This window comes from Hemitrygon akajei, chromosome 15 (genome assembly GCF_048418815.1).
Source record: "Hemitrygon akajei chromosome 15, sHemAka1.3, whole genome shotgun sequence".
In the NCBI taxonomy this organism is placed as follows: Eukaryota; Metazoa; Chordata; class Chondrichthyes; order Myliobatiformes; family Dasyatidae; genus Hemitrygon; species Hemitrygon akajei.
The window spans coordinates 28,232,536-28,246,892 of NC_133138.1; the positions used below are offsets into that span (position 1 = coordinate 28,232,536).

Genomic DNA, 14,357 nt, shown 5'->3' on the forward strand with positions numbered 1-14,357 from the left:
GTAACTTGCTTTTGCCCCTTTCCGTCAGCAGAAATTGCTCCACCTCACTCTGCCGCTCGGCCACACGTGAAGACCAGGAGTTGGACTGAGTTGTCAGATGCTAACTGAGGCAAATGCCATTGGGAGCTTATCCCCACTTCCACCCCCAGCTATAGCAACCTTAAGATATATGGAACATAAAACAGTAAAGCACAGTATGGATCCTTCGGGTTACTGAGTTGAGCCAACCTTTAAGCCTACTCCAGGAGCAGTCTAACTCAAGTTTTAGGAACAGATTCTTCTCCTCTGCCATCAGATTTCTAAATGGACCATGAATCCATAGACACTACTTCACTTTTTGCTCTTTTTTTATACTTTCTTATAGTAGCTTACAGCAATTTTGTATTGGCTGTCACAAAAAAAACTTTCATGACATGTGAGTTATGGTATGGATCTCTATTGTGGACTGAGAGTGGGAAGGGGGCAGGGAGCAGGGTAGACAAAGGAGATGCAGTAGATGTGGTGTACTTGGATTTTCAGAAGGTCTTTGACAAGGTGCCACACATGAGGCTGCTTAGCAAGATAAGAGCCTATGGAATTACAGGGAAGTTATTTGCATGGGTGGAACATTGACTGATTGGCAGAAAACAGAGAGTGGGAATAAAGGGATCCTATTCTGGCTGGCTGCTGGTTACACAGGGGTCGGTGTTGGGACCTCTGCTTTTTACTATGTTATGTCAATAATTTAGACTATGGAATTAATGGATCTGTGGCTAAATTTGCCAATGATACAAAGATAGGTAGAGGAGCAGAAGGAAATGGATAGGCTGCAGAAAGACTTCAGATAGTTTAGGGGAATGGGCAAAGAAGTGGCAAATGAAATACAATGTTGGAAAGTGTATGGTCATGCACTTTGGTGGAAGAAATAAACGGGCAGACTCTTATTTAGATGGGGAGAGAATTCAAAATGCAGAGATGCAAAGGGACTTGTGAATCCTTGTGCAGGATATCCTAAGGGTTAACCTCCAGGTTGAGTCGGTTGTGAAGAAGGCGAATGCAATATTGGCATTCATTTCTAGAGGTATAGAGTATGAGACCAGGGATGTGATGTTGAGGCTCTATAAGGCACTCATGAGACCATACTTGGAGTATTGTGTGCAGTTTTGGGATCCTTGTTTTAGAAAGGAAATACTGACATTGGAGAGGGTTCAGAGAAGATTCACCAGAATGATTCCAGGAATGAAAGGGTTACCATATGAGCAATGTCTGGCAGCTCTTGGGCTGTATTCCCTGGAGTTCAAGAGAATGAGGGGGGATCTCATAGAAACATTCTGAACGTTAAAAGGCCTGAACAAATTAGATATGGCAAAGTTATTTCCCATGGTAGGGGAGTCTAGGACAAGTGGTCACGACTTCAGAATTGAAGGGCGTCCATTTAGAATAGGGATGGAAAGAAATTACTTCAGATTTACCACCCTCTGACTGTGGAATTTGTTGCCACGAGTGGCTGTGGAGGCCAAGTCACTGGGTGAATTTAAGGCAGAGATAGATAGGTTCTTGATTAGCCAGGGCATCAAAGGGTTTGGGAAGAAGGCAGGGGAGTGGGGATGACTGGAAAAATTGGATTAGCCCATGGTTGAATGGTGGAGCAGACTTGATGGGCCGAATGGCCTACTTCTGCTCCTATGGTCTTATGGGAGAGGGAAATCATGGTTGGGAAAAGGTGAAGGGAGAGGGGAGAATGCGGGAAGCACCAGAGTGACATTCTGTGATGATCATTAACCTGATGGATGGGAACGAAATGACACTGCCTGGTGTCTCAGGGCTGGGCTGGGTGTATCTGCATTCACACCCTCCCACCCCCCCCCCCCCCCCCCCATTCCTGGCACTCCTCTGCCACCTGTGTTCCACTCCTCTCGTGCGCTCCATCATCGCCATTCACAGCATCCTTTGCACCCGCCAGATTTACAAACTCGCTCTCTGCTCCACACTGACAAATACGGTACTGTGCAAAAGCCTTAGGCACCCTAGCTACATATTGAGTACAAGACTCTGCACAGTGCTGAACACACCGTCAGTGATAATAAACCACATTCTGATTCTATATTCAGAATCATTTGGATATTCCTTTCAATCATCTCCATCCCAAAACAGGTACCTCTCCTTAGGTTTCAATGCATGATTATCAACACAGCATTTAATTTCTTTTACTTCACACGCATTGAAAATAAAAGATTGATAGCGCACTAACCCAACGTCCTGACTGAGATTAAATGCACTTTTGTAAGATAATGATCAAAGGGTAATCCCAATACTGCCTTACCGCTTTACTCAGTTCCTGGTCGAGTTCCTGCAGTCTATCAGACGAGCCCTCCAGCTGCTGTAGGTCCTTTTTAATATTCATCAGCTCAGTTTCCCTCTTCCGTTGAATGTCCAGCTTCAGCTCAATCGTCCGCTCTAATCCTGTCTTCTTATCTCTGAACTCATCAATCTGCTTTTGTTTTGCTGTTTCTTTATTACTGTATTCATTCTGTTGAGAGGAATTATTACCGGTAATCTCTGTATAACTGCTACTAACATTTTTTTTAAAAAAACAGAAAGAGATCGTGTGGATAGTCCGAGGCTTTTTGCCCAGGGCTGAAATGGTTGCCACAAGAGGGCACAGGTTTAAGGTGCTTGGGAGCAGGTACAGAGGAGATGTCAGGGCTAAGTTTTTTTTACGCAGAGAGTGGTGAGTGTGAGGAATGGGCTGCTGGTGACGGTGGTAGAGGCAGATACGATAGGGTCTTCTAAGAGACTTTTGGATAGGTACATGGAGCTTAGAAAAATAGAGGTCATTTCTAAGGTAGGGACATGTTCGGCACAACTTTGTGGGCCAAAGGGCCTGTATTGTGCTGTAAGTTTTCTATGTTTCCAGATACCTCGCAGAATAGGCTCTTTTGGCTCTTCAAGCTGTGACACCCCAGCAACCCATACAAACCCCAATTTAATCCTAATCCAATCAATTTACAACGATCAATTAACCTCCCCGATATGTCTTTGCAATAGCATCACACTAGCTCTAATCACTCCTCAACTTGATTGTCAGAACACCGTTAGCCAGGTTAAAAAATAAACCTGTTCACGAACACCAGAGATTCTGCGGATACTGGAAATTCAGAGCAACACACACAAAAGGAACTCGGGTCAGGCAGCATCACATTCGGGCCAAAACGTTTACTCCTTATTTCTGACCGACCTGCTGAGTTCCTCCAGCATTTTGTGTAAATAGCTCCACCACAAACAGTATTCTAGCTATTTATGTATGCTTTTTCTCATTCTAAAGCTAACCTCATTTTATCATCTGGCTCAATAACAGCCGACACTGTCATCGCAGTTACGCAGCCTCACAACGTCTCCAGTTATTTTACAGCTGAAGAAACGCTTCTGAAACAATGGCATTGGTGAAGTTATACTCAGAAAGCTCCTCTGAGTCAGCATTGTGAGAATGGGTAGCTCAATTGTTATAGTGATATTAATGGAGGGCAAAGTAATGCTGGCAACACCTAACAAGAGAAAATTACAAGTGTATTGGTTGCAGTGACTACAACAGAAAACTGGAATTATCTGAAACCTATGGAACATACGCCCTTCAACCCACAATGTTAAGCTGAACTTTTAACCTACTCTAATTTCAATCCCTCCCACATCACCCTTGATTTTTCTATCATCCATGTGCCTATCAAAGAGTCTCTTAAATGTCCCTCACGTATCTACCTCTACCACCACCCCTGACAGCGCGTTCCATGCACCCATCACTGTGTAAGGGAACTTGCTTCTAATATCTCCAAACACCTTAAAATTATGTCTCCCCATATTAGCTATTTCAGTCTTGGGAAAAAGTCTGTGGATATCCCCTCGATCTATGCCACGTCAAAGTTTAAAAGTAAATGTATTATCAAAGTATGTATAAAAATTTACAACCTTGAGATTCCTCTCATCATCTTGTACACCCCTATCAAAAGCACTCCCATCTCCATTCACTTCAAAGAGAAAAGCCCCAGCTCGTTCAACCTTTCCTCATAAGTAATCCTCTCTAACCCAGGCAGCATCCTGGTAAATCTGTTCGGCACCCTCCCTATAGGTTCCACCTCCTCCCATAAGCCGACCAGAACTGAACACAATATTCCAAATGTGGTCTAACTAGGGTTTTATAGAGCTGCAAATTAACTCGTGGCTCTTCAACTCAGTCTCCTGACGAATGAAGGCCAACACACCATAGACCTTCTTAAACCACCCTATCAATTTGCACGGCATCTTTGAGGGATCCACGGATGGGAATCACAAAATCCCTCTGTTCCTCCACACCGCTAAGAACCTTGCCATTAAACCTGTATTCTGCATTCAAATTTGATCTTCAAAAGTGAATCACTTTAAACTTTTTGAGGTTGAACTCCATAAGCCCCACACCTGTTCAAAGCTTCAATTCTCTTTTATTCAAAGGTATTGGCAGATGGAAATGAGCCCATAGCGAGTAACTACAAGGAAATATAGTCAATACCTCTGGTAAAATTGGGACCTAATCCTGTATTGTAGAGATGACCAAGCATGATGAGAGTGGACCAAGTTCTTGTATCAGCCAGTTAGAGTACAATGGAACAGACTCAAAGTGGGGAGCATGGGAAAATAATACCAGTTCATCCAATAAAAAGCATAGCCTCACCAGCAGCTGATTGGCTGTTTCCTTCTCTCTCTCCAACCTAGCATCCAGCTGTCGACGGAAACTTTCAAACTGTCGATCACTAAAGGGTGCTCTTTCATAGCCATCCAATTTGAGCTGTGTGGCCAGGGAGTGGACCAGTGAGTCTCGCCTCTTGATGTTTTCCTGCTGACGATCTGCTTCAAGCTGAAGTCGTCCTGAATGGGCATGGGAACAGGGTGGTGGGGTGGAGGGTGGATAATTTATCAGTTCATGAGAATATAAGTAACTTACACCATCAATATTATACTGTCCTGTCTCTTACGTTGATTCAGAATCCAAATAAATCTATATGTGCTCAAGTCAAATTTTCCCATTTGGACAGATCTGTTACTAAACTTAAGAGCTGACATGATATTCAGTGGATAACCTTTGGTGAAACAGGACTATTCACATCCAATAAAGTCATAAACTGCACTTGAATTGAAGTAGACACCTACCAAGGTTCTTGGAAATCGTCAGCCTTCAATCTCAAGATCCATTCTAAAGAAGCTCAAAGCCAAAATAATACACCTGGGTACTCATCACCACGTCACATTAAATATCTTTTTTTTTAAAAAAACAGTGAACAGAAAACCACAGCACATCAAAAGAACGGTGAGTCAGCTAATCAAATATCATGTAATATGTGGGGCAGTTGCAATTTTGGTAGGTGATGGGTGGAAGCAGATGAGGAGGGGATGTTGGGTTGCTGGAACCTATTTGAGAGCAGGGGTGAAGGGTAGGATAGTATGGGTTTGTGTGTGCATGTGTGTGTAGAGCACTGGGGGGGGGGGGGGGAAGGGTTGTGGTTACAAGTTACCCAAAACTTTTTTTGAGAATATCATTTATCACAAAACAACAATCAGATTTGATCCCTCAAGACCAGTTTGTCTCCTTTGTCCCAACCTAACCATCCACGTCCAAAGGTTAAGCATGAGTGCACATTACATTTTCCTGACCTTGTCTACAAATCTCTGTTGAGGTGACAACCAGTTCATTACAGAGCATTTCATTCCTCCCAAAGTTTCAAGCAGTGATTCATCAGAGTGTGCAATAAAAGGAATTTTATCTTTAATGGATGGAACAAAATCAACTTACTTGATGAATAGTAAAACAGGTTTCAGGTAGGGACCCTAACACACTGTCACTGTACAGAAAATGAAGAGTTCCATTCACAAATCCCATTGGTAGGTCATACCTTGCTCAATCAACATTTCCGATTTCTGTCTGGTGAGTTTCTGACACCGCTGGTTGATACCTTCAAGCTTACGCTGACGATCATTTAACTGCTTCTCCTTCTCATTCACTGTTCTGTGGTGATTGTAATATTTGTCTTGAAGTTGCTGATCTGTCCCTTGGAAAACCTTAAAGCAGAATAAATTAACCATGGATCATTCTTAGAAGGCTCGTCAACTAATTGGTATTGACAACTTGAAACTTTGGTGTGACCACTACAGAACGTGTCCTTTTATAAATATTTCACCTATAAACTCGTGCAATATGTTTGGACACCGAAGTAATGCCACAATGAATTCCTACCGACTTATTTCATGAGATTTATAACTCATGAGGTATGATCTCAAAACAAGCTAAAGCACAGAAATGAACATGATTGTTTGTAGTCTATGACTGATCGACCGTCGTATCCAACCATGTCAGTCAGTAAAACCTGCGTAAGAGTTTTTAAAGTGGTGAGGGGGGAGGGAATAAATTACTGCACAGTGGCAATTCCGCTACCTTGACCTCAGAAGTCTGGGTCCAATAGTACAGGTAGTCATCACAACGGGGGTCTTCCTTGGTTGCAGTGGGTGACCATGGCATCTTCTGTGCCTTGTCATGCCCTTCGCTCTCCACTATAAAGGGGAATAAACAGTCCACATTTTGGGCCAAGGACATATATCAGGACTCGTGCCTCTGAAATACCCAAGGACATGCATTTACAGTGAGAAGGTGGAGGAAAGCAACAGATATTAAAAGGAGGAGAGCAGATGACAAATGGAGCAGAACAGCAGAAAACCACAAAACTTTTGCAGATGTACGGTGGAGAGCATTCTGACTGGCTGTATCACTGCCTGGAATGGAGGTCCCAACACCCAGCATAGCTCAGAGGGTTGCAGACTCTACAGCTCCAGCCTGGGCACAACCCTCCAACCACTGAGGGCATCTTCAAAAGGAGGTGACTCCAGAGGCAACATCGATCATTCAGGTACGTTGCCACCCGTAACATGCCCTCATTCTGTTACTACCATCGGGGAGGAGATACAGGAGCCGGAAGACCCACACTCAACACTTCAGAAAAAGATTCTTCCTCTCTGCCATCAATTTCTGAATGGACCATGAACACTACCTCACTATTCATTTTCTGCACTACTTATTTATTTGTAATTTATAGTAACTTTTTTGGGTGACGGGGTAGAGACATGTTTCTACCAAAGTAAGGTGCTCCTTCCTTCCACTAGTCTGAAGAAGAGTGCGAGGGGATCTCATTGAAACCTACTGAATGTTGAAAGGACTAGATTACGTGGATGTGGAGAGGGTGTTTCTTCAATGCTGGGGTATCCAGAAGTAGAGGACACAGCCTCAAAATTGAGGGATGACCTTTTAGAACAGAGGTAAAGAGGAATATTTTCAGCAAGAGAATAGTGAAGCTGTGTAATGTTCTGCCATAGACTGCGGTGAAGCCCAAATCCATGGGTATATTTAAGGCGGAAGTTGATAGTTTCCTGATTGATCCAGGCATCAAAGGATATGGCCAAAAGGCAGGTGTGTGGGGTTGAGTGGGATGCGGGATCAGCCAAGTTGGAATGGCAGAGCAGACTCGATGGGCTGAATGGCCTAATTCTGCTTCCATGTCTTATGGTCTTATCTGTATCAGCTGCAAAAATGGGCTGGAAAATAATGTCAGGTGGAATTTAATGTAGATAGGTGTGAGGTTGTGCACTTCTGCAGGATCAACCAAGGTAGGTCTTATGTAGTAACGCACACAAAATGCTGGAGGAACTTAGCAGGCCAGGCAGCATCCACGGGAAAAAAAAAATACTGTCGACGTTTTGAGCCGAAACCCTTTGGCAGGGCTGGAGAAAAAATGCTGAGAAGTTTTAAAAGGTGGGGGGAGGGGAGAGAGAAACACCAGGTGAAACCAGGACGGGGAGGGATGAAGTAAAGAGCTGGGAAGTTGACAGGTGAAAGAGACAGAAGGCCATGGCAGAAAGAAACAGTGGGGAGGAGCACCAGAGGGAGGTGATGGGCAGGCAAGGAGATGAGGTGAGAGGGGGAAAAAGCAAATAGAAATGGAGAAGGCGGGTTGTTGGGGGTCATTACCAGAAGTTTCAGTAATTGATGTTCATGCTATCAGGTTGAAGGCTACCCAAATGAAATATAAGGTGTTGTTCCTCCAACCTAGGTGTGGAGGAGGCCACGGATAGACATATTGGAACGGGATTGGGAAGTGGAATTAAAATGGGTGGTCACTGGGAGATCCCTCTTGATCTGGCGGACGGAGCATAGATGCTTGGCGAAGCAGTGTCCCAATGTACATCCAGTCTTACTGACGTACAGGAAGCCATACCTGGAGCACTGAACACAATAAATGACCCCAACAGACTCACAGGTAAAGAGAATGGGCACCCAGAATGGGAGGGGGGGTGAGGAGGGTTAGAAAGAAAAAAAAAGTTAAAAAAAAGAGGTGAACATGGGATAAGAGGGGAGTGGTTACCCAGAGTTAGAAAAATCAATATTTATGCCGTTGGGTTGGAGGCTATTCAGACAGAATACAAAGTGTTTCCCTTCCAACTTGAGTTTTGCCTCATTGTGGCAGTAGAGGAGGCCATGAGTACAAAAGACAGTGAGGGAATAGGGAGTCAAACTGAAATCAGAGGAAATCCTGACTTTTGCAGTAGGCAGAGCAAAGGTGCTCGACAAAGTGGAACACAATCTGCGTGGGACCCACTAATGTAGGAAAAGACCATCCAGGGAGCACCAGATACAATAAATGATCCTGAGAGACTGTGGTAAGATCATGGCCAACTGGACTACAACCTCAGTCTGCCAGCACTCTTTATTCTATGCCTCTTTCCTATCCTATGAGTATAACCTTATTTATTTCTTCCTTGTACCTACCTAGCCTCTCCCAAAGTTAATGCTCAATTCAGCATAGTATGAACAAGTGAATAATTAGTTCTAGTTTCCCGTGTTACTGTTTTTTTTTTTGCCCACTAAAGGCATACTGGAGGAGGAGATCAAATTGAGAAAGTACATGGGTTTGTACAAAGGTACCTTCCCCACTCTGTTCCCACCAAAAAATGACTATCCAAGAAACAGCAGACATGCAAATCCTCAAAATAAAACAAACAAGCTCCTAACCAAAATACTCAAAGCTGTCACTGCATTTCAGAAATGAGCCCACCTAATCCTTTGATCATTGATAGCAATCTGTTCTTATATAACTTAAAGCAGCAGTTCTAACTTCAACCACAAAGCTTTCACCAAGACAATTACTCTAAAAGTGCCCTGTGTTTCCATCTAAATGAATAACACCTCCTTTTAGGGCTCAAGCTACTGATTAATGGCATAGTTAATTAATTTTACATATTCACACTAGAGATATGGATCAAATCAAATTAATCATTTGTCACGCAATAGCACCTCATTGAGAAAATAAAATGCGAACACTGCAAAGAATATAACCAAACCTCATCTACACATACATCAATAGTCTTCAAACATAATTCTGAAACAACTGAAAATTATTTTAAGCAAAACCGTGAAGTGATTCTCAAGCTTTTGCAGAGCTGGGAGAATGTCAGAGTTGACAGGGCCTTCAGATATTGAAAGGCCCAGATAGAGGGGACATGGAGAAAATGTTTCCTATAGTGGAGAAATCGAGGACCAGAGAGCACAGCTTCAGAACACAAGAACAACACTTTAGAACAAAGATGAGGAGAAATGTCTTTGGCTAGAGGGTGGTGAATCTATGGAACTCATTGCCACAGACAGCTGTGAAAGCCAAGTCTTTGGGGATACTTGGAGCGGAGGTTGATAGGTTCTTGATTCGCAAGGGCATCAAAGATTATGGGGAGACGGGAGGAGAATGGGATTGAGAGGGATAATAAGTCAGCCATGTTGGAAGGGCAGAGCAGTCCCGATGGGTGAATGGCCTAATTCTGCTCTTACATACGTCTTATGGAAACACTCAGCTGGTCAAGTGACATCTGTTGAAAGAGACAATGAGTAAACATCTAAGGTCGGTGATCCTTCATTAGGGCTGACAAAGGATCTGTAACCTGAAGCATTAAATCTGCTTCTCTTTCCACAAAAGTTACATGCATTGAGGCTCAGCAAGCTGAGATAGGCAGTAAATGAGTCATCACAATTGCAACACATTGTTTTTTTGATCACCCTTAAAAAGGAGTTTTGGTTACCCGTCACCAAGTCACAGGCCCTTAAAGTAATGTTGGGCCAACCCTTAAATTGCCTGCAGAGATAAAAAAAAATTATTATAAAAGCCTAAAGGCTAACAATCTAAATTGAAAAACAGAAAAAGTAAGAAATGTCTGCAGAACAGAAACTCGGTTAATGTTTCATTAGCAGAAATGAGGAGGAGTTTCTTTAGCCAGAGAATGGTGAATATGTGGCGGTCAAATCACTGGGTATCTTTAAAGTGGAGGGTGACAGGTCATTGATTAGTAAGGACGTCAATGGTTACAGGGAGAAACAGGAGACTGGGAATGAGAAGGATAACAAATCAGCCATGATGGAATAGCAGAGTAGGCTAAATGGCCTAAATCTGCTTGCATGTCTTATCGTCTCAAGCTCATGACCAATCATCAAAACAATTTGGAGGTAGAGTCATAGAGAAGTACAGCACAGAAACAGGCCCTCTGTCTCATCCAGTCCATGCCAAAACTATTTAAACAGCCTACTCCCATTGACCTGCACCAGGACCATCGCCCTCCATACTCCTACCATCCAAGTACCTATTCAAACTACTCTTAAACATTGAAATCAAGCTCGCAAGCACCACTTGTGCTGGCAGCTCATTCTACACTCTCACGATCCTGAGTGAAGAAGTTTACCCTCATGTTCCCCTTATACTTTTCACCTCTCACCCTTAACCCATGACCTTCAGTTGTAGCCCCACCTAACCTCAGTGGAAAAAGCCTGCTTGCACTAACCCTATCTATACCTCTCAATTACGTATACCTAATATTGTATAGGTAGAACGGTTTTAAGATGCACAGAGGGGGAGAAGTAAGAGAACAGAAGGAAGTGTCTCTTACAAAATAGAGAGAAGGAGAGCCTGAAAGACAAAAGATGGAGCGACATGATGAAAGGATAGAGAAAAGACAGGTAAAGAACAGGTGGTCTGTCTGCAGGAGATGCAAATTGGTGACCATGACCCATTCGCTAGTTACCAAAGAAAACTGGTGGGAATGTTGAAAGAACATATACTTTATCATCTGATATTTTTGGAATACCCATTCAAAGATAACAAAGACATGTGCAAGAGTTGTTGCAGATGACCTGTGTCTGGAGTAATGTGGGACAATGCTGTGGTGTTGGAATTTGAAGAAAGTGAGTGAAAGGGTAGATATGCGGCTGAAGTTCACTGTCAAGTTTCACAAACACATTACAAATTATAGCCTAGTTTCAGCTACTCTGTAAAGATGGACTCAATGTCTAGTTGTAAGAGAATGGTCTGCCCAATACCCAGAAGGAAATTTCTGCCCATTTACTGCCCGTTCATCAGATAGGCAGTTTGATGTGGTTGAGAGAGAGAATAAAGAATTAAAGTTCAAAGTAAATTTATTATCAAAGTACGTATAGGTCACCATATACCACCTTGATATTACATAGAAATGCTGACAAAGAACCAATGACGAAAAGAAGACAAACTGTGCAAATTCAAAGAAAAACAAATAATTAATAGATAGATAATAAATAAATAACAGTGAGAACACAAGTTGTAGAGTCCTTGAAAGTAAATTTGTAAATTGTGGCATCAATTCAGAGTTGAGATGAATGAAGTTACCATGTTGGCTGAGAAGCCTGATGGTTGTAGGGTAATAACTTGGTGCTATGGGACCCAAGGCTCCTGCACCTCCTTCCCAATGGCAGCAGCAAGAAGAAAGCATTGTCTGGATGGTGAGTGTCCTAGATTAGTGGTCACCGACCGTTTGAAGCCAAGATCTACTACCTCGGTCTTAGTGAAAGGCAAGATCGATTCCAAATCGATTAGTTACACGCATGCGCACTGGGGCAGAAAAGACCGGAAGTAAAACCCCGCAACCCAGAAGTAGAAATAATGTATGAACACCAAGGCTTACCATCCTTTTTTTGCACAGCAGATCAGTTTACTATTGACAATATTCTTGTGGAGCGGCTGACGGGGGTGGGGGGGGGGGGGGTGTTAAACAGGACCGGAATACAACAATACTTGAAGCAAGTTCCTTATGCCCAGTCTATTCTGCAATTTAGTTTACGTGGCTCTTGGCACTTAGCTGCTGTCCCGCTTGCTCACGTTTTTAAACGCTGGAAAAAAAACTCAGTGGGTTTGTACTTAAATGCAGGGTGCTTGGACTCAGGATACCGAAGCAGTTTTGAGGGCTTCATTACCTTATTGGACAACCTCCCGGCCCGAACTCTAGCCTCCCGCCCGCCCGCTGCCAGACGCCTTGGCTAGGTGCGTCTGTTCCTGTACCGGGGCCGTGGCAGTCACAGTCTGGAGAGAGCGACTGAACAAGCGAGGAGTGCGGCAGGGCGCCTGCACGCCCCCCCTTGTAGGATCTATCGGCCAACAAAAGTTTGTTTCAGTAGATCACAGCGCGGTAGCTGTTCTGTTACTTACAGAACCCTGAGCCCAAATTAGGTCTGCAAATACTTTAGCACTGGGTTCCCCACGAACATTCGATGTGCTAAACAGGTTTAGAGGCGGCGCCCATCTCTCCGCGCTTCAGGCTGGTAGCAACGGCACTTCTCGCTGGCTGCACAAAGCGGCCGGTTACCCGAGGCCAACCAGTGATCCCTGACTCGCTTGGGTAATGACCTCGCGTGCGTTCGAGTTCAACAGTGGGCGTGACAGGGAATGAGGAAAGGTGCAGCTGACTCGTATTGGTTCCTTGCGGCCCGGTGGTTGGGGACAAGCGTGTGGTGGGGGAGCTACACACATGCTCACTGGGCAGAAAGAACGGAACTAAAACCCCACAACCCGGAAACAATCTCTCAACAGTATTTGTGTATTTATTTTTCATTTTTTTTGGGATCTACTGGGAAAGTCTCAAAGATCGACGGGTTGGCGACCACTATCGTAGATGATGGATGCTACTTTCAAGAATGAAAACAGACGCTGTTGGAGACTGTATACAAAATGAAGGATCCTCATGTAAACTGATGTTATGCTTTTAGTCAACTTTCCTAAGGGGAGGAATCAGCTGAGAAATTAGAGGAGGCAAGGACTGAGGCCTCGTGAATTCCAGATGGAATGGTGCAAGTTGCCAAATGACAACAGATGATTCACAACAGAGACAGAAGAGTGTGCAGATGCAGGAATCTGGAGTAACAATCTGCCAGAGGAACTCAGCAAGTAAATGATTTATTGATAGATGAAGTCCTTTTGATCTTCTAAAAAAATAATAATACATGCATGCTATTTAAACATTTTATCACATTGAAAATCTGGTACTATTATAAAAGCTTAAAGCTATAAAAACTTACAAACTAACATTGATCTTATCTGCAAAATTATTAAACAATAGAAAATGAATTCTGCAAAGCCAGGGCATAAATCACTGCAATCAAAGTTCAGAGTAAATTTATTATCAAAGTACATATATATCACCATATACAACTCTGAGGTACAGCTCTGAGAAGATGAAGCAGCCAAAGAAACTACTGAATTTAAAGATACCTATATCACATCTATAATGAAATTATCTACACTAGCCTACTGACACAAAACACACCTGTTCCATTTTCTCCTCCAGATCTCGATTATCCTCTTCCATTTGCCTTTTCCGGCTCTCAAGAGCTTTGATGTCAACGTCGAGCGTCATCACCTTAGTCAAGTTCTTGTCAATTTCTGACAAGCGTTCCTGTAAAGACAAACAGTTTGAAGCATGACAGAGCAACCAAAGACGCGAACTAGTTTAATAAGAACATTTAAAACATAGTATTTCACACTTTAAGCCCTATAACCAACAGAATCAGTTACCGAGACATAAAAAGTAGGAATCCTCTGACATGCAGGCAGTAATAATGCAATTCTAAGACTAAAGTAATAATTGCAAAGATAAAGAAAGCACTTTTACATGTTATATTTGATATTCACACTGCACTGGGCTTAACTCACACTTATAACCCTGTGGCAGCTCAGTATTGCAGTGGTTGACACAACACTTTACAGTAGAGGTGACCCGGGTTCAAATCCCGAAGCTTTGTACATTCTCCCCATGACCATGTGGGTTTTCTCCGGGTGCTCTGGTTTCTTCTCACAGTCCAAAGAGGTACCAGTTGGTAGATTAATTGGTTAATTTAAATTGTCTCATGACTGGGCTACGGTTAAATTGGGGGCGGGATGATATTGGGCGGTGTGTCTGGAAAGGCTTACACCCCATTGTATCCCAATCAATCAATCAATAAAATCATTATTCCTTGCAAGCTT

General features: G+C 43.2%; 1 protein-coding gene across 1 annotated transcript in view; it reads right to left on the bottom strand.

Moving 5' to 3' along the window:
* rad50 (RAD50 homolog, double strand break repair protein) overlaps positions 1-14,357 on the bottom strand; it is a 166,891-nt gene that overhangs the window by 103,778 nt on the left and 48,756 nt on the right. Inside the window, exons 7-10 of the mRNA XM_073067338.1 lie at positions 13,660-13,788; positions 5,898-6,063; positions 4,682-4,875; positions 2,303-2,509 (exon numbers count right to left, since the gene is read on the bottom strand). Coding sequence (XP_072923439.1) covers positions 2,303-2,509; positions 4,682-4,875; positions 5,898-6,063; positions 13,660-13,788 — 696 coding nt within the window. The remainder of the gene's footprint in view (positions 1-2,302; positions 2,510-4,681; positions 4,876-5,897; positions 6,064-13,659; positions 13,789-14,357) is intronic.